Raw genomic sequence first — 27,324 nt, 5'->3', positions numbered from 1 at the left:
CCGAACCTCCCAGAGTCCAAAAACTTGTACACACAGATGCACTGGAGTCTGCTGCATCTTTTGGCCTAGGCCACGCCCATTTGCGTCTAGGAATATTTTTCGCTAAATCGCGAAAACCGCAAAACTGTTTTTTCGCTACTCCTCCCACATTTCTTGACCAATCGACACCAAACTTTGCACACGACATCTTCAGACGCACACGCGAAGAATGCACGAAACACTTTTTTGATGCGACCTTTGACGACGAAACGGTAGCGTTTTGAATATTGGTTTATTAGCTAAATTAGACGTGGAATATCAAAAATCCAAAGAAATCCAAAATTAGACATCGGATCGAGTCCAAATTTTACACACATGTTGCTGCTAACATTTATGTCGTTCGATAAAAAAATCGGAAAATTTCGCCATTAGGGGGCGCAATAAACGAGGAAATTGTATATCTTCTACAAAATTTCGCTGCGAATACGCTACACTGACTTCTCGCTACTCCTACCACAGTCAAATCCTTTGTATCCACAGGTTCAGGGTAGCGTTTTGAACACATGCTTCGCGTTGTGCCGGCGAAACGCACATTTCTTGTCGCGTTGTGCCGGCGAAATGCACACTTCTTGTTCTTATACTTCCTACCAAGAAAGTGGTACCACAGCCCAGACCGTAAATGGTGCCGACACGCCAATTGCATGACTTGATCCAGGTCCGGCACCGCTACTCAGATAACAAAATCCAGACACGCCGGCCACTAGGTGGCGCTATACCAAGGAAAGACGCGTTCGGGGCTATAACTCCCACACCGAACCTCCCACATTCAAAACCTTGTACACACATATTCACTGGAGTCTGCTGCATCTTTTGGCATAGGCCACGCCCATTTGCGTCTAGAATTTTTTTTCGCAAAATCGCGAAAACCGCAAAACTGTTTTTTCCCTACTCCTCCCACATTTCTTGACCAATCGACACCAAACTTTGCACAGGACATCTTCAGACGCACACGCAAAGAATGCATGAAACACTTTTTTGATCCGTCCTTCGATAACGAAACGGTAGCGTTTTGAATATTGGTATATTAGCTAAATTAGACGTGGAATATCAAAAATCCAAAGAAATCCAAAATTAGACATCGGATCGAGTCCACATTTTACACACATGTTGGTGGTAACCTTAATGTCGTTCGATAAAAATTTCGGAAAATTTCGCCATTAGGGGGCGCAATAAGCGAGGAAATTGTATATCTTCTACAAAATTTCGCCGCGAAAACGCTACACTGACTTCTCGCTACTCCTACCACAGTCAAATCCTTTGTATCCACATGTTCAGGGTAGCGTTTTGAACACATGCTTCGCGTTGTGCCGGCGAAATGCACACTTCTTGGACCCCTGCATAACTGCTTGCAGTTCTAGTTATACTTACCCCCCTAAAAGTGGTACCACAGCCCAAACCGTAAATGGTGCACACACGCCAATTACATGACTAGATCCCGATCTCTTCGGACTACGCAGACGACAAAATCCAGACACGCCGGTCACTAGGTGGCGCTATACCAAGGAATACGCGTTTGGGGCTATAACTCCCACACCGAACCTCCCACAGTCAAAAACTTGTACGCACATATTCACTGGAGTCTGCTGCATCTTTTGGCATAGGCCACGCCCATTTGCGTCCATAATTTTTTTTCGCAAAATCGCGAAAACCGCAAAACTGTATTTTCCCTACTCCTCCCACATTTCTTGACCAATCGACACCAAACTTTGCACACGACATCTTCAGACACTCACACAAAGAATGCATGAAACACTTTTTTGATCCGACCTTCGACGACGAAACGGTAGCATTTGGAATATTGGTTTATTAGCTAAATTAGACGTGGAATAGCAAAAATCCAAAGAAATCCAAAATGAGACATCGGATCGAGTCCAAATTTTACACACATGTTGGTGCTAACCTTAATGTCGTTCGATAAAAAATTCGGAAAAATTCGCCATTAGGGGGCGCAATAAACGAGGAAATTGTATATCTTCTAATTGGCCAAAGGAATGTTCTTCAAACTCAAGGGAAACCATCAAGGGGCAAACCCAAGTCTATATAGAAAAAATGGCCAAGAATTATTAATGTGGGCGGGAGTTATTTGGCAAAAGAAAATTGTCTTTGGAAAATTAAAAATTTCGCCACAGGGCGGCGCCAAAAAACAACGACATTGTCTATCTCCTATTTGGCCAATGGAATGTTCTGAAAACGCGTTTTGGGCTATAACTCCCACACCGAAGCTCCCACAGTCAAAACCTTTGTATCCACATGTTGTTCACGGTAGCGTTTTGAATACTTGCTTCGCGTTGTGCCGGCGAAATGCACATTTCTTGTCGCGTTGTGCCGGCGAAATGCACACTTCTTGGACCCCTGCATAATTATACTTCCCGCGCTAAAAGTGGGCCCACAGCCCAAACCGTAAATGGTGCCGACACGCCAATTGCATGACTAGATCCAGGTCCGGCACCGCTACTCAGATAACAAAATCCAGACACGCCGGCCACTAGGTGGCGCTATACCAAGGAAAGACGCGTTTGGGGCTATAACTCCCACACCGAACCTCCCACATTCAAAACCTTGTACACACATATTCACTGGAGTCTGCTGCATCTTTTGGCATAGGCCACGCCCATTTGCGTCTAGAATTTTTTTTCGCAAAATCGCGAAAACCGCAAAACTGTTTTTTCGCTACTCCTCCCACATTTCTCGACCAATCAACACCAAACTTTGCACACGACATCTTCAGACGCACACGCAAAGAATGCACGAAACACTCTTTTGATGCGACCTTTGACGACGAAACGGTAGCGTTTTGAATATTGGTATATTAGCTAAATTAGACGTGGAATATCAAAAATCCAAAGAAATCCAAAATTAGACATCGGATCGAGTCCAAATTTTACACACATGTTGGTGCTAACCTTAATGTCGTTCGATAAAAATTTCGGAAAATTTCGCCATTAGGGGGCGCAATAAACGAGGAAATTGTATATCTTCTAATTGGCTGAAGGAATGTTCTTCAAACTCAAGGGAAACCATCAAGGGGCAAACCCGAGTCTATATAGAAAATATGGCCAAGAATTATTAATGTGGGCGGGAGTTATTTGGCAAAGGAAAATTGTCTTTGGAAGATTTCGCCACAGGGCGGCGCCAGAAAACTACGACATTGTCTATCTCCTATTTGGCCAATGTTCTGAAAACGCGTTTTAGGCTATAACTCCCACACCGAAGCTCCCACAGTCAAAACCTTTATATCCACAGGTTCAGGGTAGCGTTTTGAATACTTGCTTCGCGTTGTGCCGGCGAAACGCACATTTCTTGTCGCGTTGTGCCGGCGAAATGCACACTTCTTGGACCCCTGCATAACTGCTTGCAGTTCTAGTTATACTTCCTACCAAGAAAGTGGTACTACAGCCCAAACCGTAAATGGTGCACACACACCAATTACATGACTAGATCCAGGTACGTGAAGACTATGCAGACGACAAAATCCAGACCTGCCGGCCACTAGGTGGCGCTATACCAAGGAATACGCGTTTGGGGCTATAACTCCCACACCGAACCTCCCACATTCAAAAACTTGTACCCACATATTCACTGGAGTCTGCTGCATCTTTTGGCCTAGGCCACGCCCATTTGCGTCTAGAATTTTTTTTCGCAAAATCGCGAAAACCGCAAAACTGTTTTTTCGCTACTCCTCCCACATTTCTTGACCAATCGACACCAAACTTTGCACACGGCATCTTCAGACGCACACGCATAGAAATGATAGACACTTTTTTGATCGGACCTTCGACGACGAAACGGTAGCGTTTTGAATATTGGTTTATGAGCTAAATTAGACGTGGAAAATTAAAAATCCAAAAAAATCCAAAATTAGACATCGGATCGAGTCCAAATTCTACACACATGTCGGTGCTAACCTTAATGACGTTCGATAAAAATTTCGGAATATTTCGCCATTAGGGGGCGCAATAAACGAGGAAATTGTATATCTTCTACAAAATTTCGCCGCGAAAACGCTACACTGACTTCTCGCTACTCCTACCACAGTCAAATCCTTTGTATCCACAGGTTCAGGGTAGCGTTTTGAACACATGCTTCGCGTTGTGCCGGCGAAACGCACATTTGTTGCCGCGTTGTGCCGGCGAAATGCACACTTCTTGGACCCCTGCATAACTGCTTGCAGTTCTAGTTTTCTTTTCTACTCATCCCTTCATAAAGGCATTTGCAAGGTAAACCCATTGCTACTGAATCGCATTACTTAAAAAAAAAAAAAAAAAAGGGCCCAACCAAGGCAGGAGATTACTTGGCCCAGTCAGTGTGAGCGCTGACCAACTCAATCCTAAAGGGCTGAGGAGAAAAGAAAGATGTATGTATTGTTGCATATTCTCGAAGAAAGTTGTCCAATCCCGGGTTGCTTTACTTTAACTCACTTTATTTGTTATAAAGTCGGCATGTTTCGGTATGGTAAATGGAGACTACGGAAGGAATTGTATCTAATACGAGTGAGAGGAAAATACCGTGATCTACTTCAAGCCCCCGGGCTTAGGCCCGGGGGCTCTCTGTACCGTCTACCTATTGAACTCTCGCCTTCTATGGGCCACGGGCAGGGGCCCGTGACCCTTCGCGTGTGTCGCTGAAAAATCTCTGGGCTGTTCATTCGACGTCCTCCGTACAGGACGTCAAGTGGGTGTGGCCTATGCAGTGGGCGTGGCCTAGTGGGCGTGGCTGGGGTGACGTTATGGCTTCGGCTTCTTCACTTAATTAAAGGTGAAGAGGGAGCAGCCTTCAATAACGTCATGCTCCCCTTGTGGCTATGTGAGGGTAACGCAGCTTACATGTTTGGTCCTACTTCCTAGTGGACAAGTGAGGGAAGCTTAGATTCTTAAAATACGTAACAATCCCTCCTTGGTCATCTCAGATGACCATACAATAATATTTTAAATCATTAACACCATTTACCACACCGAAAAACATATCCATAGTAGGATCAATCATCGACACCATCAACCGTTGTGGGAAGAACTCTTGAAGAGAGGGAAAAAACCATTACGCGCTCATAATACTGAGACGGCATTCACCTTGTGGGTCTCATTGGAAATATAGGTCATTATTTAACAATACAACAATGAAAATAAATCTTGTTATCATACAATCACATGGCCAAACAGCACACAAACAAAACTATCCATAGAAATCCTGAGCTAATACCTTTGGTTATGTGCAACAAGGTCATAAAATATTCAACAGGTGCAAAAGTAACGTAAAAATTGGTGGTCATAATACAATTTTAAAATTTCAAAATGATAGATAGGCTAGCATGGATTTGGGGGGTTCAGGTGATCTTCGTGTATTGGTGCGCCGGTTCATGTGGGTGGTTTGGGCATGGATTTGGGGAGTTCAAGTGATCTTCGTGTATTGGTGCGCCGGTTCATGTGGGTGGTTTTGGGCGATGTTATTATCGTAGTCATTGTTTTTTCTGTCGCCGTCGGGCCTGTAATTCATGAACCCAAGACTCGTCCCTCCTTGTCAAGGGCTCAACTCAGAGAGGTTACTCCTACATCATGGGAGCCTCCAAACAGGTTCTCCGTCGTCGTCATGTCAGTAACAGGTGGCCTGTAAAACAACCGTCTCAAGGAAGATCAACAGTACCATTATCAATGCAGCGATTCAGAAATAACGGGTTGCACTCGCAACCAAACAATACTGTATAATAACAAATACAACTCGTCTTGGTGGTTCAATAATTAATTATTCAAGTAAATCCAGGATATTGATTATTTTAGACACAGGTGCTACAAATGGTGGCATTTTATTCTATATATTGTAACTGGATAGGTTCGGGTTCCTCAGGTGGTATCTCATTCAAGTTCAACTGATTATATCTGATTCCTACGTAAGCATGAATGTCACCTGGCACTTCTGTAGCGCCCACTGCTGTGGTGATCAGCCGATTCAGTAGCCCTCGTGCGCAGGGAATACAACAGCAGCCGACAACAACTAACACGGCTACTGCCATTATTCCCGCGACGGGCACTTACTGGATCGTGCCTTTCCACCTCCCAAACATATCCTCCATCCATCCTGTGAAAGGGTCATTAATGCCGGAGTTCTCTGCCAATTCTAACCTGAGGGATTGTAATTATGCCAGCGCCCTGGTCACCAACCAATCCGGAGCGTTATTTGATTTCCTCATGTGACTGTTAGTCCTTGCTCGGCGGTGGTAGTTTGTAGGCTCCGGGTGTGTCTGCATCTGGTTCTGGAACTTTTGTTTCTATTGCAGAAATACAAACTCATGTACAGCAGTTAGTTGTTCAAAAACATATTTCCATGAATTCTAATTTTAATTGTTTTACAGTATCTATTTTGATTTAATTGCACACTACATCCCTCCTTGCGCATGCTTCAGCCATGCGCATTGAATGACAACCAAAGCTAACAACACCGTAGTGCAACCAAGTTCCTATAACCAAAAAGATGTAAAAAGGGAAATAACAATGTTAAAATGTGCATGTTCAATATCACTTCTGTGTTAACCGTATCTCATAATAACAGTTACCTTCATCCAGTGGCGAACCTAGCCCTTTGGGGGCTCCAGGCGAACAGTCATTTGGGGGCCCCTGCATCTACCGGTCTAATGTACCTTATATCGCATAATATATGGCATAATGAGATACTCCATACAAGGGATGAACAAAAGTCACTATCCTTCTTTCATGCAAATGTTAATTATCTATTTAAAAATTGAGAATAACATACAAAACAATAAGATTCGTTATGTTGACACATTACACTGACTGTTAACCTTATGTCATCATTTACCTGAGGGTTTCCAGTAGGTCACAGCAGCTATCTGCTGTGACCTACTGGAAACCACAACTGGAAACCTACTGATAGCTGCTACCAGCTATCAGTATTTTTCCTGTGCTATTCAGACCTTTCATGGTTGATTAGATGCATTGCAAGGTTATTCCAGTCTTTAAATCCTTCCTCACTCAGTTGTTTTTGTTTTCCAAAAAGGCAACAACAAAAGCAAAAAACACGGTCTGCACTTTCACTGTAGACTAACCAAGACCTGTTCCCTCTCTCACCATTTTTCATTACTATGTAATAGTATGCTTTTGTGAATCTGCGGCCCTTGGGCCAGAGTGCTGGGTCATCCACAAGAATATGTGTGCACCTGCCCAAGACACAGCAGCTTGGGCCAGAGTGCTGGGTCATCCACATGAATATGTGTCTCGCAGTCATATTTATCGTTATTGTCATCAATTTCAATAACCGAAGTGGAAGAAGGAGAGTGAGAAATATTGACTACCAGCTGGGCATCATCTCCGTCAGTTTGTTGACACACGTCATTAGCATCGCTGCTGGCTGAGCCAGAGCCACTTGGAATGAAAGGAGCAGTAACGTGACAGCAAACGACGTTGACGGCTGCTCTTGATCCTCCGACGGTCCCGCTGACACTGCGGTGGCTGTAAAAAAGCTGGATAGCTTTGGTAGCTTTGAAAGAAAGTCCTGCCTTTGGTCTTTCTTCTTCTTTTTATGTGACCCGCTTTCGTACGATCGCTTCATGTTTCACTCTATTTATGTCTCACTCTATTTCTCTCTCTCTCTCTTACCGCTTACTGTTTTGAATTTGACTTCATTGTGCGCACTACATGGAATAGTCCATGTAATGCAGGCTGAAGGGGGGTGCACACGGAAAGATCGTCAAAACATGAGTTATTAGACATCCCGATGCTACTATTGCGAAGAGATTTTTATAACAATTATAAATATGGGGAGAAAATATATGCATTGGGGCATTTTGGGGGCCCCACAAACCTTCTATGGGGCCCGGGGCTCCAGGCAAATGCCTGGTTTGCCTAATAGTACGGCCCGCCACTGCCTTCATCATACTACCTGATTGTCCTACACTAACTATGTATATTGGATGACCTAATCTTCATTTATTCTACCTATTGCTCGCATTTGATGTTGTCCACACTTTGATTCACTCCTATGTACATCGCATACCACATCAAACTTGAATACGCCTTATTCTCTGCACAACATCCTATTGCGCCACTTTCTGCATACCACATCAAACGTGAATATGTCTTAGCAAAGTGAAGTAAAGTAAAACCCAGTTTTATCTTTACTTATTTTATAGCTATACATGTCCCGGACACGTTTTTTTAGCTACGCAGGTCCCAGACCTAACTATACCATCACATGAACAGTATTTATTATTATAATTATCTAGTTATTGGTTGGTCAACATCAAATTGATACATTAATTCAACCTTCTGACTTACTGACCTACCCGATTTCTCCCCGTGTGAGCCCGCGAATGACAACTCTCCCGGGGCCTCCCCATGAGCCCCACCGTTACCACCTCAGAACACTGCAGGAACGATTAGTCGATTAACGTGTGGCCCGGAGGCTCCCAGGAAGTGCCACAATCCTACGGCTGACACCCGTTGAATCTTGAGCTAGGTCAATCAAAACCGTCTAAACTAGGTAGAATAAAGAGTCATCCAAACCTACAACAATTATGCAAATCTGGGTATTAAATATATGGTGATATTCTACAAACAAAACAAAAACTGAACCTAAAAGAAAAATTCTGAAGTTATCGGATGAAACAAATGTTATTGTAATTGAACTACAGCAGTTGAGCTAACTCCCGCCTTGGGCACCGGTTAAAACCTTGAATGCCGGGCATCCATCACTGCTTGGGTTGCAAAGGCCTGAAGAGGAAGAACAAATTTAGTACAAATGTGAACATTTACAGATCGTTTAAACTATTAATGTTGGTGAATCAAAAAACATTGATTACAACCTACACAAACATTTGCGTGTTTTGCCGATATCAACTAGGGAGTGGCTCTCTGTATTTCAGCACCCAGACACACAGACCCTCAAATATACAAACACTTAACTAAATTTACATCCTGGTTCCAACACATGGCTAGGTGTGAGGGTGGGAGGGGGCAAGGGGAAGAAAGAACAATAAGACAAGAACCTCAACCCAACCAACAACAGCGAGGCCACTTGCCTCTCTATTGTTAGTTAAATCGAAGCCCCCGTCCCACCGTTCCCGATCTTCTTTAAGCAATATGAATGAGGAAGGGTAGGGGAAGAGAATGTTTGCAGGGACAAAGGGTGGGGAGGGGGGGATCCGACGACTGGACCTGTGGACAAAGGGATGGGGGGGGGGGGGTCTGACTACTGGACCTGTGAAGACTGGGACAAGGGGAGTGGGGGGGTTCACGATAGGATCTTCTAGAGAGAGGGGGGGGGGGGGGGGGGGGGTGGAGAGGGAGAGAGAGAGAGGAAGAGCGAGGAAGAGGGAGCGAGGGATGGAGAGAGCGAGAGAGAGCGAGAGAGAGCGAGAGAGAGAGAGAGAGAGAGAGAGAGAATGTAACACTGTAGTTGGGCTCCCCGCTGCTCTTGGTCTCTGCAAGACCCAAGATGGCGGACGTCTGGACAAAGGAAACCCACGTCACGAAGACGCGCCGTCTCTTTAACACTTACACTCTACGGCTGCGTTGTATACTAATCAAAATTGCACATTAGATTTTAAATGAACCGGGAGGAAACAATCCAATTTGAACTCCTTGGCCAAGCCTCCGTTTTAATATGCAACTAAGCTAGATTAACGTTAAAAACCTGACCTTTCCTCCCCCCACCGTAAAGAGTTTGGAAGTTTGTGGCCGGTAATAAATAAACCTTATAGTGGCCCGGCTTAACTTCGGCGCTTTCACCATTTACCTTATGATGGTCTCGGCTTAACTTCGAGACATTCATCATATAACACAAAAACCACAGGTCTCCCACGTGGTACAGACAGACACAGAGACAGAGACAGACAGAGACAGAGACAGAGACAGAGAGACCGGGGGTCCCTTTGTGCAGGTTACCATTGCCTTATCAAACAGCCAGGAGCGCCCAGGTAAACAAAAGGATGGGGAGAGGGGGGGGGGGGGGGGGGGGGGGTGGGGGGGCGGGGGTACTCGTGTGTAGGGGGCCTGGAGGGGGGGCGGTGGGGACTTCACGTGTGTAGGGGGTCAGGGGGTCTTTTACCTTAATAATTCATCGTCTTTAATAACAAAATACCAACAGACTTGAATGTAAAATGTCTTGTTAAGTCGAGGTCTAGGCCTCTGGAGCAGCACGACCGGACGGTGGCTAAAACAAACTTACACCTAAATGTTCTTATAACCAATCCTTTTTCAGATTTAGGGCCCTATTTTAACGGTCTGAAACGCAAGTGGGAAAGCGCAAAGCGCAAGTAGCTTTGTGGGTGGTTCTACGGCGCTATCGCTATTTTACAGGCGGATAAATGACGCTTGCGCCGCGGCGCAAGCGTCAAAAGGGTTGGTCTGTCTCAGCCTAATTACCCGTAGGTGTGGTTTGGGCGTAACGTGCAACAAACCAATGAGAGTGCCAGCTCCCATCCCCTTTAAGAGCCATGAGCGCATTTGAATCGGACGAGTAGATATTTTGACAGCGCGTCTGCAGTCTCCGATGAGACAGATGCACATGAATTTGCAAATGGCTTAGTTTATTGCCAAATAATGTGGCCTAATTCACACATGGAATAAGGGGTTTTCTTCCACAACTTCAGAAATACTGAGTCCTCAAATAAATGTCGGCAAAGAAAACGTATGATAGGCTATAACATATGATATTCAATTCAATTCAATTCAATTTTAATTATATAGCCCTTAATCACCATTACAGTCTCAAAGGGCTTTAACAGGCCAAATATTTGTGACACCCCCCTTTACCCATGCCCCCACACGGGCAAGAAAAAACTCCCTTGAATCAGCAAGGAAGAAATCTTGAGAAGAAACGCAGTGTAGGGGATCCCTTCTTCCAGGGATGGTCAGGAGTGCAATGGGTGCCACAATTGGCATACAGATAAATACACGTACATCATATTAAAATGGTGATGGGGTTCTGGCCGGTTATCCATGAGGAGAGTCCAGGCATCCAGTCCAGCACCCGCAGCACGCTACAACTGACAGAATAGTGAATTAGAACGGAAAAGTACATAGTGGGAATGTATAATGTAATGAGAAAAGCACAAGCAAACAGAGTAGTCTTCACTACGCATCTGTTGTTTTCACACTCCAAATGCAAGATTGTAGAGGTGCGTTTTGAGCTTCCCTTTGAATAGCTCCACAGAGTCAGCTTCCCTGATCGTTGATGGCAGCCTATTCCATAAAAAGGGGGCTCGATAGGCAAACGCTCTCTGTCCAGCCGATTTCTTTTTAACCTTCGGCAATGAAAGAAGGCCGGCTCCCGAAGACCGGAGAGACCGAGAAGGACTATAAGGAATGATCAGGTCCTTCAGGTACAATGGAGATAGTCCATGCAAGGCTTTATAGGTCAGCAATAGCACCTTAAAGTCTGATCTGAAAGTTATTGGTTGCCAATGTAAAGAGGCGAGAATAGGTGTAATATGATCAAACTTTCTCGTTCTGGTCAGCAATCTAGCTGCCGCATTGTGTACCAGCTGTAGACTCTTTATAGTAGAGTTCGGTAATCCCGAGAACAGTGCATTGCAATAGTCCAGTCTTGACGAGACAAACGCATGAATCAGTGTCTCTGCATCCACTACAGATAACATTGATCTGATTCTTGCAATGTTTCTCAAATGGATATGCGGTAATTGTGGTTCTATTTAATGATATACGCAATACATTGTAAACATTGTTTCTTATCAGTATTGTATGCTATCCTAATATTCATGTGTCCCCGCGGTAATAGACATTGCCATTGATTGTATTATGCGTTACGTGTTTAGTTTGCCCAAGTGAAGGAGTTGAAGTACCTCGGGGTCTTGTTCGCAAGTGAGGGAACTATGGAGTGTGAGATTGGCCGGAGAATCGGAGCAGCGGGGGCGGTATTGCGTTCGCTTTACCGTACCGTTGTTACGAAAAGAGAGCTGAGCCGCAAGGCAAAGCTCTCGATCTACCGGTCGATCTTCGTTCCTATCCTCACCTATGGTCATGAGGGTTGGGTGATGACCGAAAGGACGAGATCGCGGGTACAAGCGGCCGAGATGAGTTTTCTCAGAAGGGTGGCTGGCGTCTCCCTTAGGGATAGGGTGAGAAGCTCAGCCATCCGTGAGGAACTCGGATTAGAGCCGCTGCTTCTTTACTTAGAATGGAGTCAGCTGAGGTGGTTCCGGCATCTGGTAACGATGCCCACTGGGCGCCTTCCTTGGGAGGTGTTTCAGGCACGTCCAGTGGGGAGGAGACCTCGGGGAAGACCCAGGACTAGGTGGAGAGATTATATCTCAACACTGGCTTGGGAACGCCTCGGGATCCCCCCGTCAGAGCTGGTCAATGTGGCCCGGGAAAGGGAAGTCTGGGGCCCCCTGCTTGAGCTGCTCCCCCCGCGACCCGACCCCCGATAAGCGGACGAAGATGAGATGATGATGAGAGTGTTTAGTTTGCGTGTGTTTAAATAGAGCACACACGCGCGCCCGCATTCATTAATTCTTTTTAACACTCACTCGCGGTAAAACAATGTTTTTCACGATCAAATAGGCCTACTCATCAATCCTAAAAGTTATGGGCATGTAGGCCTACACGATGTCTGTGTCAAGAAAATATGCGTTTGCTATACGGTGTTTGCAGATGCATTGATTAAAAAGTAGCCTACAACTTATTACCGCTGCATCAGCTGTTCTTTCCCAAATAATTTACCAAGAATGTGCGGCTAGGTAGATGAGAGAAGCAAAGTGTATGCGCGAGGTGCACAAGCAATCCGTATGCATCGCATGCGCATGTATGCTTGCGCCCTTAAAATAGCATCTGTACAACGCGCCACTGACTTTAAACCAGGTATTTCCTGGTCAGTAGCGCAATGGTATTCAGAGACGGCAAAATACCGTTTGCGCCAGAACACGCCTCCTCCTTCCGCCGAACCGCCCCTTGGGGCGCAAGATCATTCCCTAATTTACCGGCGAGTGGCGCAGGTGGCAAAAGAGCACTCTGCGCCAGTTGTAAACTAGCAACGACACATGCGCCAGTGACTAAGTCACTTGCGCCGGATGCAAGATAGGGCCCTTAATCTTTAAAGATCCCATGCCATTCTATTTTATGATGCTTTAATATAGGTATTAGTGGGCCACAAACACAGTATTCAAAGACGTCCCCGAAATTCAGCCGTGGTGCAGTGTTACAGTCACTCCGAAACAGTCGCACATTGAGCTTCCCCCAAACGCACTGTTTCGGTGGGCGTGTCAAGGCAGGTCAAGGAGGGGGGTGGGGGTGTGGCCCTGAGCAGCTTGTAGCCACTACCATGCGCTCTGTATACGGTGGGCGTGTCAAGGCAGGTCAAGGAGGGGGGTGGGGGTGTGGCCCTGAGCAGCTTGTAGCCACTGACAGTACCATGCGCTCTGTTTACGGTGGATGCATCGCAATGGCTCGTAGAAACCCATATTATACATAGATATCTATATCATATAATATATAATATATATTATCACCTGGCCCTGAGCAGCTTGTAGCCACGGTACCATGCGCTCTGTTTACGGTGGATGTATCGCAATGGCTCTTAGAAACCCATATTATACATAGATATCTATATCATATAATATATAATATATATTATCACGGCCAAAGGCTGTGTGAGCCTCCAGACGATAGGTTATTATGAATCTCAAACGACCGCGTCTACTTCAGATTGATGTGGAAGTGGAAGAACCAGAGACGTCAGAGAACCCGACGAAGTCCTTTGTGATTCATTATATCGTCTGGACGCGCACACAGCTTTTGGCCGTGATAATATGTATTATTTGATATAGATATCTATGTATTATATGATATTATTTAGATATAGAGCAGAGCTCCAGGACTGTAACGCAAGTGTTGTACACTTCCTTGTTATTTGGATAACCGTTCTGCTGTTGGTGTGATGGCGCATAACACGTCGGACTCTCGTCTCTGGTGTTTCTAAAACGAGACTCGTAGTGGGGGTTATCTCAGCCATGGTTGAGAATGAATTGGGGGAAAGGAACTTTGGCTTTGACTCCCTGAAGTAGGCTACATGAACCACGACATGGAGGAGAAAGGGATTGTTGGCCGCGAATGTATCCCGCTTGAGCCCTGCTTCCCGCCGCCTCGGCAGCGGTCAGCGCTAATCACCGCATCCTGAAGACGAGGCGGTGGTCCATCGGCAGCGAGGCTCCGCCGGGAGACGACCGCGGTCAACAATCCCTTTCTCCTCCATGTCGTGGTTCATGACTTCAGGGAGTCAAAGCCAAAGTTCCTTTCCCCCAATTCATTCTCAACCATGGCTGAGATAACCCCCACTACGGGTCTAGTTGTAGAAATACCATAGACGAGAGTCCGACGTGTTATACGCCATCACACCAACAGCAGAACGGTTATCCAAATAACAAGGAAGTGTACAACACTTGCGTTACAGTCCTGGAGCTCTGCTCTATATCTAAATAATATCATATAATACATAGATATCTATATCAAATAATACATATTATCACGGCCAAAAGCTGTGTGCACGTCCAGAAGATATAATGAATCACAAAGGACTTCGTCGGGTTCTCCGACGTCTCTGGTTCTTCCACTTCCACATCAATCTGTAGTAGACAGAACCGTGCGCTGCCTGCTGCCGGCGCGAGGCACCACCGCCCGGCTGCCCGCTGCCGGGCGGTGGTGGCGGCGGTGGTGCCTCGCGGCAACCGGCGGCAGGCAGCATGTCGCAGTTCATGTAGTTCGATGTCGTTCTGCCATTGCATTCAAAATTCTGTAACTAGCCTGTTACTACGAACTAAGCAACTACACGTATTAGCATTTAGCACTAGCTCAATCACGACTCCTTCAGAATTCTTGTGGGTGGTTACGAACCAACCAAGAGGGCAGGGCCATGAATAATAATTTGACAACGCTACGTCACAGTGTCACCTTATCCAGATCGGCTCATTTCTTCTGCCTTTTTCCTTTCATTGCCTATTGCATTCAGCAGACAAACTGCATAGATTTCAAACTTACCACAGCTCACAAACTTATTCAGACCTATGTTATTTAACAAACAATAGGAAAAATGTGATTTTAATGGCATGGGCTCTTTAAAACAATGAGTTATACTTACCTCAGACGTGTGTGGCCTGTTGAAGTTGTTTTAGCGTCGTGCCCGCCGGGATTCTCGGGACTTTCTTCCAAACGTCGCGGGTCACCAAATTGTTGCATATTCTCGAAGAAAGTTGTCCAATCCCGGGTTGCTTTACTTTAACTCACTTTATTTGTTATAAAGTCGGCATGTTTCGGTATGGTAAATGGAGACTACGGAAGGAATTGTATCTAACACGAGTGAGAGGAAAATACCGTGATCTACTTCAAGCCCCCGGGCCCCGGGGCTCTCTGCGCCGTCTACCTATTGAACTCTCGCCTTCTATGAGCCACGGGCAGAGGCCCGTGACCCTTCGCGTGTGTCGCTGAAAAATCTCTGGGCTGTTCATTCGACGTCCTCCGTACAGGACGTCAAGTGGGTGTGGCCTATGCAGTGGGCGTGGCCTAGTGGGCGTGGCCGGGGTGACGTTATGGCTTCGGCTTCTTCACTTAATTAAAGGTGAAGAGGGAGCAGCCTTCAATAACGTCATGCTCCCCTTGTGGCTATGTGAGGGTAACGCAGCTTACATGTTTGGTCCTACTTCCTAGTGGACAAGTGAGGGAAGCTTAGATTCTTAAAATACGTAACAGTATACTGATTGTGAAATGCCTTCGGTGTAGTGCGTGAACTTGGTCCACTTCGGCCACAGTCTTACACAAGGGGCGGGATCTGCCTTTTATGGGATGTATCACTGCTTTAAAGATCTAAACTGGGAATGAGTAAAAGACTAGAATGGTTATAATCCAGGGCACAGAGCAGGTAATATATATCTTTGATGACAAAGATGTGCTGGTGTCCCGGGAGCATCATCCGAACTTCGATCAGCTAATCACCTTAGCCATTCGGGTTGACGACCGGCTCCAGTGTCACAGGGAGCTAACCTTACGACTACCACCGTGGGCTGAGGGGGAGCACGCTGTCTTGTACATAGTTTGTCTTGTACAAACTGATCACACTGATTACAGCTCTTGCTTGAGACTGGACATGGAGATTTGGGGAAAAACATGTTATGTACAAGGAACAGCAAAGATGTCTCCACCTATTTCATGTTGTATATCCATGTAGAAATATTTCATTTAATTGAAAAGCCCATAAGGCGAAGCCTAGACGGCGTAGCCTACATGAAATAGAACGGGTTATGTTAAGCCCTACAGTAAATGGATCTGTCTGCCCGCATTATTTTATTTATTTATTTTATTACATATAAGGACAGAGCCGTTTTGTCAGTAAACAGATACGGAAATTTGTGGACTTCATTTTTAGTTTGTAGTGTTTCCCCCTGCTCTCTGAGACGTGTGTCCTTTTTTGGTTGACACACACACACACACACACACACACACACACACACACACACACACACACACACACACACACACACACACACACACACACACACACACACACACACACACACACACACACACACACACACACACACAGCGCAGATAAACAGGAAGCTTATTTGTGGCCAGTTGTGTTAAGCCGTACAATAAAGTGATCTGTCTGTCCGCATTATTTTAAGTAGCATAGACATTTTGTCGGTAAACAGTTACTGAAATTTATTTGAATTTTTTGCTTTGGATGTTGCGGAAAGGGCTGTTTGTAATGTTAACGTTTAAACTTTTCATTTATTTTAAACTTGCAAAATGGTTTAAAATGCAAAAGCTGGTTTATTGTCCGTTTGTGTAATTGTTAATAGGATTTACTTTGTAAGACAAACTCAAAATGGACGTTTTTACACACTAATGATTCAACATCATATTGACTTAGGATTCTTAGTCTGTGCAACTAGATTTGTGAAGCTTTAGGTTTCTTTTATTTAGGGAGGGGGAGAGGAGAGGGAGGCAGGGGGAAAGGGAGACGAGGAGTTGAAGAGGGAGGCAGGGGGAGAGGAGGAGAGGGAGACGGGGGGAGCGAAGAGAGGGAGAAGGAGACAAGAAACAACTTGCCTCAACTTTAAAATGACTTGGTACAACTGTAGGAATTAAGTTGGCACAACTGTGATAGTTTATTTTAAGTTTGAGTTGACATGAAAATCCAGTCCTTTACTTTAATGCAGTTTATATCTTTAAAGCAGTCATTTAACCCATAAAATGCACCTGGTTTGAGACTATGGCCAAAGTTGCCCAATGTCATGCACTTCACCAAAAGCATTTTACAATCAGTACATAGCGTGAGAGTTCCACTATTTAAAAAAAGACATGCCTTAGTTAAGGCCACAATTTCCTAATCTAATCAAAACACACCCTACATACAGTACGTTGTAAAAAAACACATTTTTATTACCAACAGAAAATCATACAAATAATTTATATAATTATTGCCACATGCAACACATGTAAATAGAACAAAGAAAAGTACTAAAACAAACCTAAATATATGTTTTATCCAATCAGGTTGTTCACAAAAATATATATATTTTTTGCCAATAAAATCGTTAACAAAAATATATATTTCTTCAAATCGTTTTTGCCTATCATATCGATTTTTTGAGGCATATAAATGACATGTGACCATACCTACCAACAACACGACGCATGGAGGACCGCTCCTCATAATATATGGTCTAATCTGCCATTGACTGTCTACATGTCCGTGTAGTGGTATGGTGTCGGCCACATGACCATGGGGTTGCTGGGTCGAATCCGTCCCCGACCATCCATGTTCTGAATCATGGCATGAAGGCAAATAATGATTACTATCATGTATTCATTAGGCTATAGCCGTCATACTGTAGGACGCTCTGTTGCTTGCAACTATATTTATAATCTTATTCCTGATTAAAAGTTAATAAAATGGGTAGGCTTGTAGAACTTGTAAAATGATGAAGGGAAACAGAGGGTGGGATAGAATAACACATGGTGGCTCCATAATTGGCACTTGAAGTTCAACATTTCCAGAGTCCGCCATTACTACAAAGGTTAGAGCGACTGTACTGTCTGATACTATAACCAGGTTTTTCTGAAAGGATTATAGCAACAAACATTGTGAACCACTTTGTTAGTGAGCATAGTATCCTTGTACCTATTCTTATGCACACGTTAAGCATATATTAGCATAATTGTGCACATTGGTTGATAATCACTTATAGAGAGTGCATGCGTTTTTGTTTATACTTTATTGTTTTACAATACGCTGAGTGTAGAATCCAGATTTGATTGTATCTTTAATGGGAAAAAAGTTACAATAGAAAAAAATAGTTACATTTAAAAAATATATATATTACGGTACTGGGAAGCAGAAATGATTCAATTACAATGAACCTTGTACGGGAAAATTGTAACGTAAGAATTAATTATTCTGTGTATAAATAATGAATGGGACACCTGTCGTTTTTGGGGTCAGGGTCCTAGGGGCCTTTCCTCCCAAATGTTCACTCTGTCTCGTATTGTACTTCCATTCAGAATGCGTCTTTGTTAAACCTCTGTATTTTCGCATAATTTTCGGTCTGAGGCTCTGATGCAGACACATTGTCATGATGTTACTTTTAATGTAAGCGTGGTCACTGCTTGCAGCTTGTCATTGTAATGCTGCATGTCCACATTCATTTAATAATTTGTGTAATAACTCATGAAGACCTTTGCATTGCTAGACCTGCCCTAGCCCCTGCATGGGGCACTGCCACGACCGCCGTCGAACCAGCCTCCATCTCCCTCTCAGTCTCATTCTCTGCCTCAGCTCAGGCTGTTATGTAAAACACCATTGCATTGGATCACAAATAGCGCATGTATTATTTAAAATAATGTTACATTGTAAAACATTTATTTCAGCTGAAGCTTTAATGCAAAGTGTAGTAACATTCAGTACATTCAGGCAAAGATACTACCCTAATTCAAATTAAGTGCCTTGGTGTACCCATGGGTTATTTTACGGACATTATGCATCATTAACTTGGAGAGCTCGCTGGGGCGGCTGCTGAAACTATTTTCAAATCCACAAATTTCTGAAAGGTGGCGCAAAGTAACAACAAATAATAATTTTGCTGTGCTGATGGTTACAAAGCGCATTACTTGGTAATTTAATTCAATTCAGCATCATTATGATTTTTGTTATACGGGCAATTTACTGTTTTTTTGACAATGGTAGGGACATGTCCCTAACAACGAGAAAATAGGCAAATGCTCAAAAAAATTACATAACCAAGGATAATCAAAGAAAAAATTATCAGCGCAGCCCCGTTGAAGCGCAGGGCCCACTTGCTGTATCCCCTGGCTCTCTGCAGGTCTCCGATCACCTTCATGTCTCTTGCCTGCGACAAAGAGAAAAGAAAGAAAGATGAACGAGTGAATTCAAACAGAGGTTTAAGGCCATGTCGTCGGAAATGTTGCTGTAGGTAAGATCCAGTGTTGTACAAGAAAAGTGCAGAAAAGCGCAAGATTTTGAAAATAATCAACCCCTCAAAACGCCCTGCATGCTTCCTTCCTATGTTTCTCCACAATGGAGAAAGTGTTTGAGGTTGACAGGCAAGACGTATTTTCTGAATGAGTTCTAATATGATAATATAATTCTAATATGTAGCATTTCAAAGATGTGAATGCCTTCATCATTCACACCAATAATAGGAAAACGTAGACTAACAATGGTTGTCTCGCAGCTTCGCTGCTTGACCGCCAATGACAGAGCCAGGCGCAACCACTCAAAGTATAGTTCTTAAATCGAATCCATAACATCTTTAAAGCGTAACAAAGCAAAGGCCTACCTTGATTGAGAAGATCAACGCCACCAGTCCGAAGCATAAGGGGTTTCCGTGGCAGAGGTTGCAGATGGACCATACCACATAGTCTCTGGGATCCTCCACAGGGTTGCCGATGGTCACAACAGTGTGTTGGTCCCTGGACCAACACAGAACAATGGAAGTATCTTATATTGGAAAGTTATCTCTATTGTACTCTTGATGAATTGAACAATGAAAAAAAATTCACAGCCCACAAATAGGATTTTCACAAAACATCTGGATATTAGACTTTGACAGTTTAATTTAATAAGTATAAGTTTTCAACCACATTTTTGACAGGGATAACTGCAATCAACAATTGATTGTTGTAAAAAAGAAAACCCATAGATGACATTTTTATATAAAAAATCATTTAATACAATGATATACCTGTTAAATTGCAGTTCCTGATAGTCTGATGGCGGTGCTGCCCGAACCTCCTTCATCTCCATCTTATGAACTAAAGTAGGGCGGTGCAAGAAGCAGCGTGCTTTTATCATGTCCGTTTGGAAGAGAAAAAAACCTACTCATCACCACGTCACCAGTGGCGGAGCGTGAAAGTTTCACAATTGAAAGGAAGACATGCCTTAGTTAAGGCATGTCTTCTGCAGTGTAACAACTCAAACTTCATCTCTCAGCAAGACCACATTCACTGTTATGGTTTCATCTCTTTCTGTAAGAATTAAGTTGGCACAACTGTGTGATATTTTCTTTTAGGTTTGAGTTGACAAAAATCCTGTGCAGACAGTTGCCTTGAAATTTCAAGTTTAATCAACTTTTTATTTTTTACAGTGTATTACTGCATTATATTACCTGCTCTGTCCCCTAGATTATAACCAAATCCAGTCCTTTACTTTAATGCAGTTTATATATTTAAAGCAGTCATTCAACCCATAAAATGCACCTGGTTTGAGACTGTGGCCAAAGTTGACCAATGTCATGCACTTTACCAAAAGCGTTTCACAGTCAGTACATAGCGTGTGAGTTCCACTATTTAAAAATACATGCCTTAGTTAAGGCCACAACTTCCGCTGCATGACAACTCAAACTTCATCTTTCAGCCCGAGTACATTTACTGTTAAGGTTTAATCTCTTTATTTTCTACTCATCCCTTCATGATTGAGTGGGTCATAAAGGCATTTGCAAGGTAAACCCATTACTACTGAATTGCATTATATTTTTTCAAATCGTTTTTGCCTATCAAATCGAATTTTTGAGGCATACAAATTACATTTGACCATACCTACCATCAACTCAACACATGGAGGACCGCTCCTTCTCAAAATATATGGTCTAATCTGCCCTTGACTGTCTACATGTCCGTGTAGTGGTATGGTGTCGGCCACATGACCATGGGGTTGCTGGGTCGAATCCGTCCTCGACCAACCATGTTGTGAATCATGGCATGAAAGCAAATAATGATTACTATCATGTATTCATTAGGCTATAGCCGTCATACTGTAGGACACTATCATTGTTGCTTGCAATTATATTTATAATCTTATTCCTGATTAAAAGTTAATAAAATGGGTAGGCTTGTAGAACTTGTAAAATGATGAAGGGAAACAGAGGGTGGGATAGAATAACACATGGTGGCTCCATAATTGGCACTTGAAGTTCAACATTTCCAGAGTCCGCCATTACTACAAAGGTTAGAGCGACTGTACTGTCTGATACTATAACCAGGTTTTTCTGAAAGGATTATAGCAACAAACATTGTGAACCACTTTGTTAGTGAGTATAGTATACTTGTACCTATACATATGCACACGTTAAGCATATATTAGCATAATCCCGCACATTAGTTGATAATCACTTAGGCTGTAGAGAATGCATGCATTTTTGTTTATACTTTACTGTTTTACAATACGCTGAAGGCAGAATCCAGATTTGATTGTATCTTTAATGGAAAAAAAAGTGTTAATAGTTACATTTAAAAAAATATATATTACGGTACTGGGAAGCAGAAATAATTCAATTAGTATTAATCTTGTAACCGAAATTGTAATGTAAGAATTACGTTTTTTGTGCATAAAAAATGAATGGGACACCTGTCGTTTTTGGGGTCGGGGTCCTAAAGGGGCCTTTCCTCCCAAATGTTCATTCTGTCTCGTCCCTGCTCCTGTCTGTTCCAGTCTCTGCTTCTGTAGCCTCCTCTACTCTGTCTGTCCCTTCCCTGCCGTGGGTGGAAACCTATCTTTTGGAGAGCAACACTCTGTGTCTTTTGCTCAGGAAAGACGCCTGATGGTTCCTCTGATGTATTTCCATTCAGAATGCGTCTTTGTTAAAGGATAACTTCTGTATTTTCACATTATTTTCGGTCTGAGGCTCTAATGCAGACACATTGTCATGATGTTACTTTTAATGTAAGCGTAGTCACTGCTTGCAGCTTGTCATTGTAATGCCGCATATCCACATTCATTTAATAATTTGCATGTAATAACTCATGAAGACCTTTGCGGTGGCATTGCTAGACCTGCCCTAGCCCCTGCATGGGGCCTTGCCACGACCGCCGTCGATTATGTATTATGTAAAACACCATTGCATTGGATCACAAATAGCGCATGTATTATTTAAAATCATGTTACATTGGAAAACATTTATTTTAGTTGAAGCTTTAATGCAAAGTGTAGTAATATTCAATACATTCAGCCAAAGATACTACCCTAATTCAAATACAGTGCCTCGGTCTACCCATGGGTTATTTTACGGACATTACGCATCATTAACTTGGAGAACTCGCTGGGGAGGCTGCTGAAACTATTTTCAAATCAACTTAATTCTGAAAGGTGGCGTAAAATAATGACTGTTTACAAAGCGCTTTACTGGGTAATTCAATTCAATACAGCTTCATTATTATTTTTGGTACAGGGGAAATTAACTGGTTTATTAGCCATAGTAGTAGCGATTACGATTGGCATTTTCAACGGACACATATATCCTAACAATTACAAGACTAAAGATAGTCAAAGAAAGAATGATCAGCACGGCCACGTTGAAGCCCTGAGCACACTTGCTGTATCCCCTGGCTCTCTGCAGGTCTCCGATCAACTTCGTGTCTCTTGCCTGCGACAAAGAGAAAATAAAAAAAGCTGAACGAGTGAATGCTATGTTCAAGTAGACGTCTCCGGCCATGAGGACACTCAACTCGAAAATGTGACGTGAATTTACAGCCATTTGATTTTTCAATGAAGTTGCTGTCTGTAAGACTCCAGATGATGATACATTGTTTGTGAATATTGGATGAATGGGTCAAAAGTTATAAACATGAATGCATGTCCAACTTTGACCTGTTGGTGGCGCTAGAGCTGATAGGCTAGCGCCATAACGTTTTGATGTTTGAATGATGTTTCTACGTTGAAGTATAGATAGATGGATAAATACTTTAATAATCCCAGGGGGAAATTATTTTTGTAACGAACTCCAGATATGCATACACAAATATTAAGAATAAAATATAATATAAAATTATATATATATATATATATATATATATATATATATATATATATATAATATAAATACATATACATACATAAAAGATAAAAGATACAACCTAAGAAATACAAATATACAAACAACATAAATTTAAGGACAATATTAATATATATAAACACCATATATATATATATATATATATACGCATACGTAAAAGACAGCGCTGTACAAAAAGTATTGTACAGTATTGTGCAAGAATTATAGTCCTTGTTTGAGGTCAGAGATTACAGAGAGGGAGGGGGGGGGGGGTGTCTGGCATTCTAAGGGAGGCATTGTAAAGTTTAATGGCCACATGCAGGAATTATTTCCTGTGGCGCTCTGTGGTGCATCTGGGTGAGAGGAATCTTCTGCTGGAGGTGCTCCTCTGCTGGGCCAGTGTGTCGTAGAGAGGGTGGGAGACATTGTCGAAGATGGACGGAAGCCTGGACAGCATCCTCCTCTCTGCCACGGTCGCCGGGGTGTCCAGTTCCTCCCCCACAACATCACCGGCCCTCCTAATCAGTTTTTGAAGTCTTTTGGTCTCTGCAACCTTCATCCCACTGCCCCAGCATGTGACAGCGAAGAAGATAGCACTGGCTACAACAGACTCATAAGTATGTTGAAGGAGTCGCTTTATGAAATTAATAAAATGAATATGTAGCATTTCAAAGATGTGAATGCCTTCATCATTCACACCAATAGTAGGAAAACGTAGAATAACAATGGTTGTCTCGCAGCTTCGCTGCTTGACCCCCAATGGCAGAGCCAGGCGCAACCAGAACGAACTTTGTCACTGAGCATTTCACTCGCAATCATTAACATGTAAGAGATACCATTTCTAACCAATTGCACTCAAAGTATAGCTCTTAAATCGAATCCACAACATCTTTAAAGCGTAACAAAGCAAAGGCCTACCTTGAATGAGAAGATCAACGCCACCAGTCCGAGGCAAAATGGGTTTCCGTGGAAGAGGCTGCAGATGGACCATACCACATAGTCTCTGGGATCCTCCACAGGGTTGCCGATGGTCACAACAGTGTCTGGGTCCCTGGACCAACACAGAACAATGGAAGTATCTTATATTGGAAAGTTATCTCTTTTGTATTCTTGATGAATTGAACGATGAAAAAAAATTCACAGCCCACAAATAGGATTTTCACAAAAACATCTGCATATTAGACTTTGACAGTTTAATTTAATAAGTATACGTTTTCAGCCACATTTTTGACAGGGATAACTGCAATCAACAATTGATTGTTGTAAAAAAGAAAACCCATATATACAAATACATTTAATCCAATGATATACCTGTTAAATTGCTGTTCCTGATGTTCTGATGGTGGTGCTGCCCGAACCTCCTTCAGCTCCATCTTATGAGGTTAAGTAGGGAGGTGCAAGAAGCAGTGTGCTTTTATCATGTCCGTTTGGAGGAAAAAAAAAGCTACTCATGACCACGTCACCAGTGGCGGAGCGTGAGAGTTTCACAATTGAAAGGAAGACATGCCTTCGTTAAAGCAACAACTTCTGCTGTGTAACAACTCAATCTTCTGCTGCGTAACAACTCAAACACAACTGCGTGATATTTTCTTTTTGACATGAAAAACCCCAAAATCCTGTGCAGACAGTTGCCTTGAATTTTCAAGTTTAATTAACTTTTTATTTTTTTACAGTGTATTACTGCATTATATTACCTGCTCTGTCCCCTAGATTATAACCAAATCCAGTCCTTTACTTTAATGCAGTTTATATCTTTAAAGCAGTCATTCAACCCATAAAATGCACCTGGTTTGAGACTGTGGCCAAAGTTGACCACTGTCATGCACTTTACCAAATGCGTTTCACAGTCAGTACATAGCGTGAGAGTTCCACTATTTAAAAATACATGCCTTAGTTAAGGCCACAACTTCCGCTGCCTGACAACTCAAACTTCATCTCTCAGCCCGTCCGCATTTACTGTTAAGGTTTCATCTCTTTCTTTTATACTCATCCCTTCATGATTAAGTGGGTCATAAAGGCATTTGAAAGGTAAACCCATTACTACTGAATCGCATTACTTCAAAAATAAAAAGGGACCAACCGAGATAACTTGGCCCAGTCAGTGTGAGCGCTGACCAACTCAATCCTAAAGGGCTGAGGAGAAAAGAAAGATGAATGTATGTATACTGATTGTGAAATGCCTTCGGTGTAGTGCGTGAACTTGGTCAACTTTGGCCACAGTGTCACAAGGGGCGGGATCTGCCTTTTATGGGATGTATTACTGTTTTAAAGATCTAAACTGGGAATGAGTAAATGAGTAAAAGACTAGATTGGTAATAATCTAGGGCACAGAGCAGGTAATATATATCTTTGACGACAAAGATGTGCTGGTGTCCCGGGAGCATCATCCGAACTTCGACCAGCTAATCACCTTAGCCATTCGGGTTGACAACCGGCTCCAGTGTCACAGGGAGCTAACCTTACGACTACCACCGTGGGCTGAGGGGGAGCACGCTGTCTTGTACATAAATTGTTTTGTACAAACTGATCACACTGATAACAGCTCTTGCTTGAGACTGGACATGGAGATTTGGGGGAAAACATGTTATGTACAAGCAACAGCACAGACGTCTCCACCTATTTCATCTTGTAAATCCATGTAGAAATATTTAATTTAATTGAATGTGCAACATCCCAGCATCTGAGTATGAGTACCGAACTCTGACCAAATAACATTCCAACACCACGTTAACTTTCCAATATTTCGAAATGAATCCTTGACTTTTGACATTCTATAATTGTAAGTTGTACTAAAATGAAAGTGCAGACCGCAAGTTACAAAACCTGCAAGGACAAGGTGTCTTCAAGGTCTTGTTCCGGAAGTCCTATAACGTGACATGGACCGTAAAGCCAATTTAAACACACCCTACATACAGTAAGTTGTAAAAAAACTATTTTTTATTACCAACAGAAAATCATACAAATAATTTATATAATTATTGCCACATGCAACACATGTAAATAGAACAAAGAAATGTACTAAAACAAACCTAATATATGTTTTAACTAATCAGGTCGTTCACAAAAAAAAAAATATTTTTTGCCAATAAAACCGTTAACAAAAAAATATATTTTTTCAAATCGTTTTTGCCCATCAAATCGATTTTTTGAGGCATACAAATGACATATGACCATACCTACCAACAACTCGACACATGGAGGACTGCTCCTTCTCAAAATATATGGTCTAATCTGCCCTTGACTGTCTACATCTCTGTGTAATGGTATGGTGTCGGCCACATCACCATGGGGTTGCTGGGTCGAATCCGTCCTCAACCAACCATGTTCTGAATCATGGCTTGAAAGAAAATAATCACTACTATCATGTATTCATTAGGGCTTAGGCTATAGCTGTCATACTGTAGGACACTATCATTGTTGCTTGCAACTATATTTATAATCTTATTCCAGATTAAAAGTTATAAAAATTGGTAGGATTGTAGAACTTGTAGAATGATGAAGGGAAACAGAGGATGGGATAGAATAACACATGGTGGAGCCATAATTGGCACTTGAAGTTCAACATTTCCAGAGTCCGCCATTACTACAAAGTTTAGAGCGACTGTACTGTCTGATACTATAACCAGTTTTTTCTGAAAGGATTATAGCAACAAACATTGTGAACCACTTTGTTAGTGAGTATAGCTTGTACCTATATGCACACGTTAAGCATATATTAGCATAATCATGCACATTGGTTGATAATCACTTATAGAGAATGCATGCGTTTTTGTTTATACTTTATTGTTTTACAATACGCTGAGTGCAGAATCCAGATTTGATTACATCTTTAATGGTAAAAAAGTGTTAATAGTTACATTTAAAAAATATATATATTACGGTACTGTGAAGCAGAAGTAATTCAATTTGAATTAATCTTGTAACTGAAAATTGTAATATGAGAATTAAGTCTTTTGTGTATAAAAAAAATGAATGGGACA

The 27,324-nt window shown here is 42.7% G+C and overlaps 2 protein-coding genes across 2 annotated transcripts; both read right to left on the bottom strand.

Annotated features, from left to right (window-relative positions):
- Positions 1-18,896: 18,896 nt before the first annotated feature.
- LOC115551406 (dispanin subfamily A member 2b-like) lies at positions 18,897-20,360 on the bottom strand. The gene is made up of 3 exons (XM_030367124.1): positions 20,261-20,360; positions 19,856-19,988; positions 18,897-19,405 (listed from the first exon to the last, which is right to left on the bottom strand). Exons 1-3 carry the CDS (start codon positions 20,320-20,322, stop codon positions 19,253-19,255), a joined length of 348 nt encoding a protein of 115 aa, XP_030222984.1. The 5' UTR covers positions 20,323-20,360; the 3' UTR covers positions 18,897-19,252.
- Positions 20,361-22,449: 2,089 nt separating this feature from the next.
- On the bottom strand, positions 22,450-24,791 carry LOC115551405 (dispanin subfamily A member 2b-like). Its single transcript, XM_030367123.1, has 3 exons — positions 24,656-24,791; positions 24,263-24,395; positions 22,450-22,936 (listed from the first exon to the last, which is right to left on the bottom strand). Exons 1-3 carry the CDS (start codon positions 24,715-24,717, stop codon positions 22,760-22,762), a joined length of 372 nt encoding a protein of 123 aa, XP_030222983.1. The 5' UTR covers positions 24,718-24,791; the 3' UTR covers positions 22,450-22,759.
- Between the last annotated feature and the right edge of the window lie 2,533 nt (positions 24,792-27,324).

The sequence above is a fragment of the Gadus morhua genome, chromosome 9 (genome assembly GCF_902167405.1).
Source record: "Gadus morhua chromosome 9, gadMor3.0, whole genome shotgun sequence".
NCBI classification, from domain to species: Eukaryota; Metazoa; Chordata; class Actinopteri; order Gadiformes; family Gadidae; genus Gadus; species Gadus morhua.
This window is presented reverse-complemented; position numbering and strand designations above follow the sequence as displayed.

Coding starts and splice junctions, on each gene's coding strand:
- LOC115551406 (XM_030367124.1), bottom strand. CDS start 20,322: ATGGAGATGAAGGAGGTTCGGGCAGCACCGCCATCAGACTATCAGGAA. Junction 19,989..20,260: donor CAGGAACTGCAATTTAACAG/GTATATCATTGT, acceptor GTGTTGGTCCAG/GGACCAACACACTGTTGTGA. Junction 19,406..19,855: donor CGTTGATCTTCTCAATCAAG/GTAGGCCTTTGC, acceptor TCTTTGTCGCAG/GCAAGAGACATGAAGGTGAT.
- LOC115551405 (XM_030367123.1), bottom strand. CDS start 24,717: ATGGAGCTGAAGGAGGTTCGGGCAGCACCACCATCAGAACATCAGGAA. Junction 24,396..24,655: donor CAGGAACAGCAATTTAACAG/GTATATCATTGG, acceptor GTGTTGGTCCAG/GGACCCAGACACTGTTGTGA. Junction 22,937..24,262: donor CGTTGATCTTCTCATTCAAG/GTAGGCCTTTGC, acceptor TCTTTGTCGCAG/GCAAGAGACACGAAGTTGAT.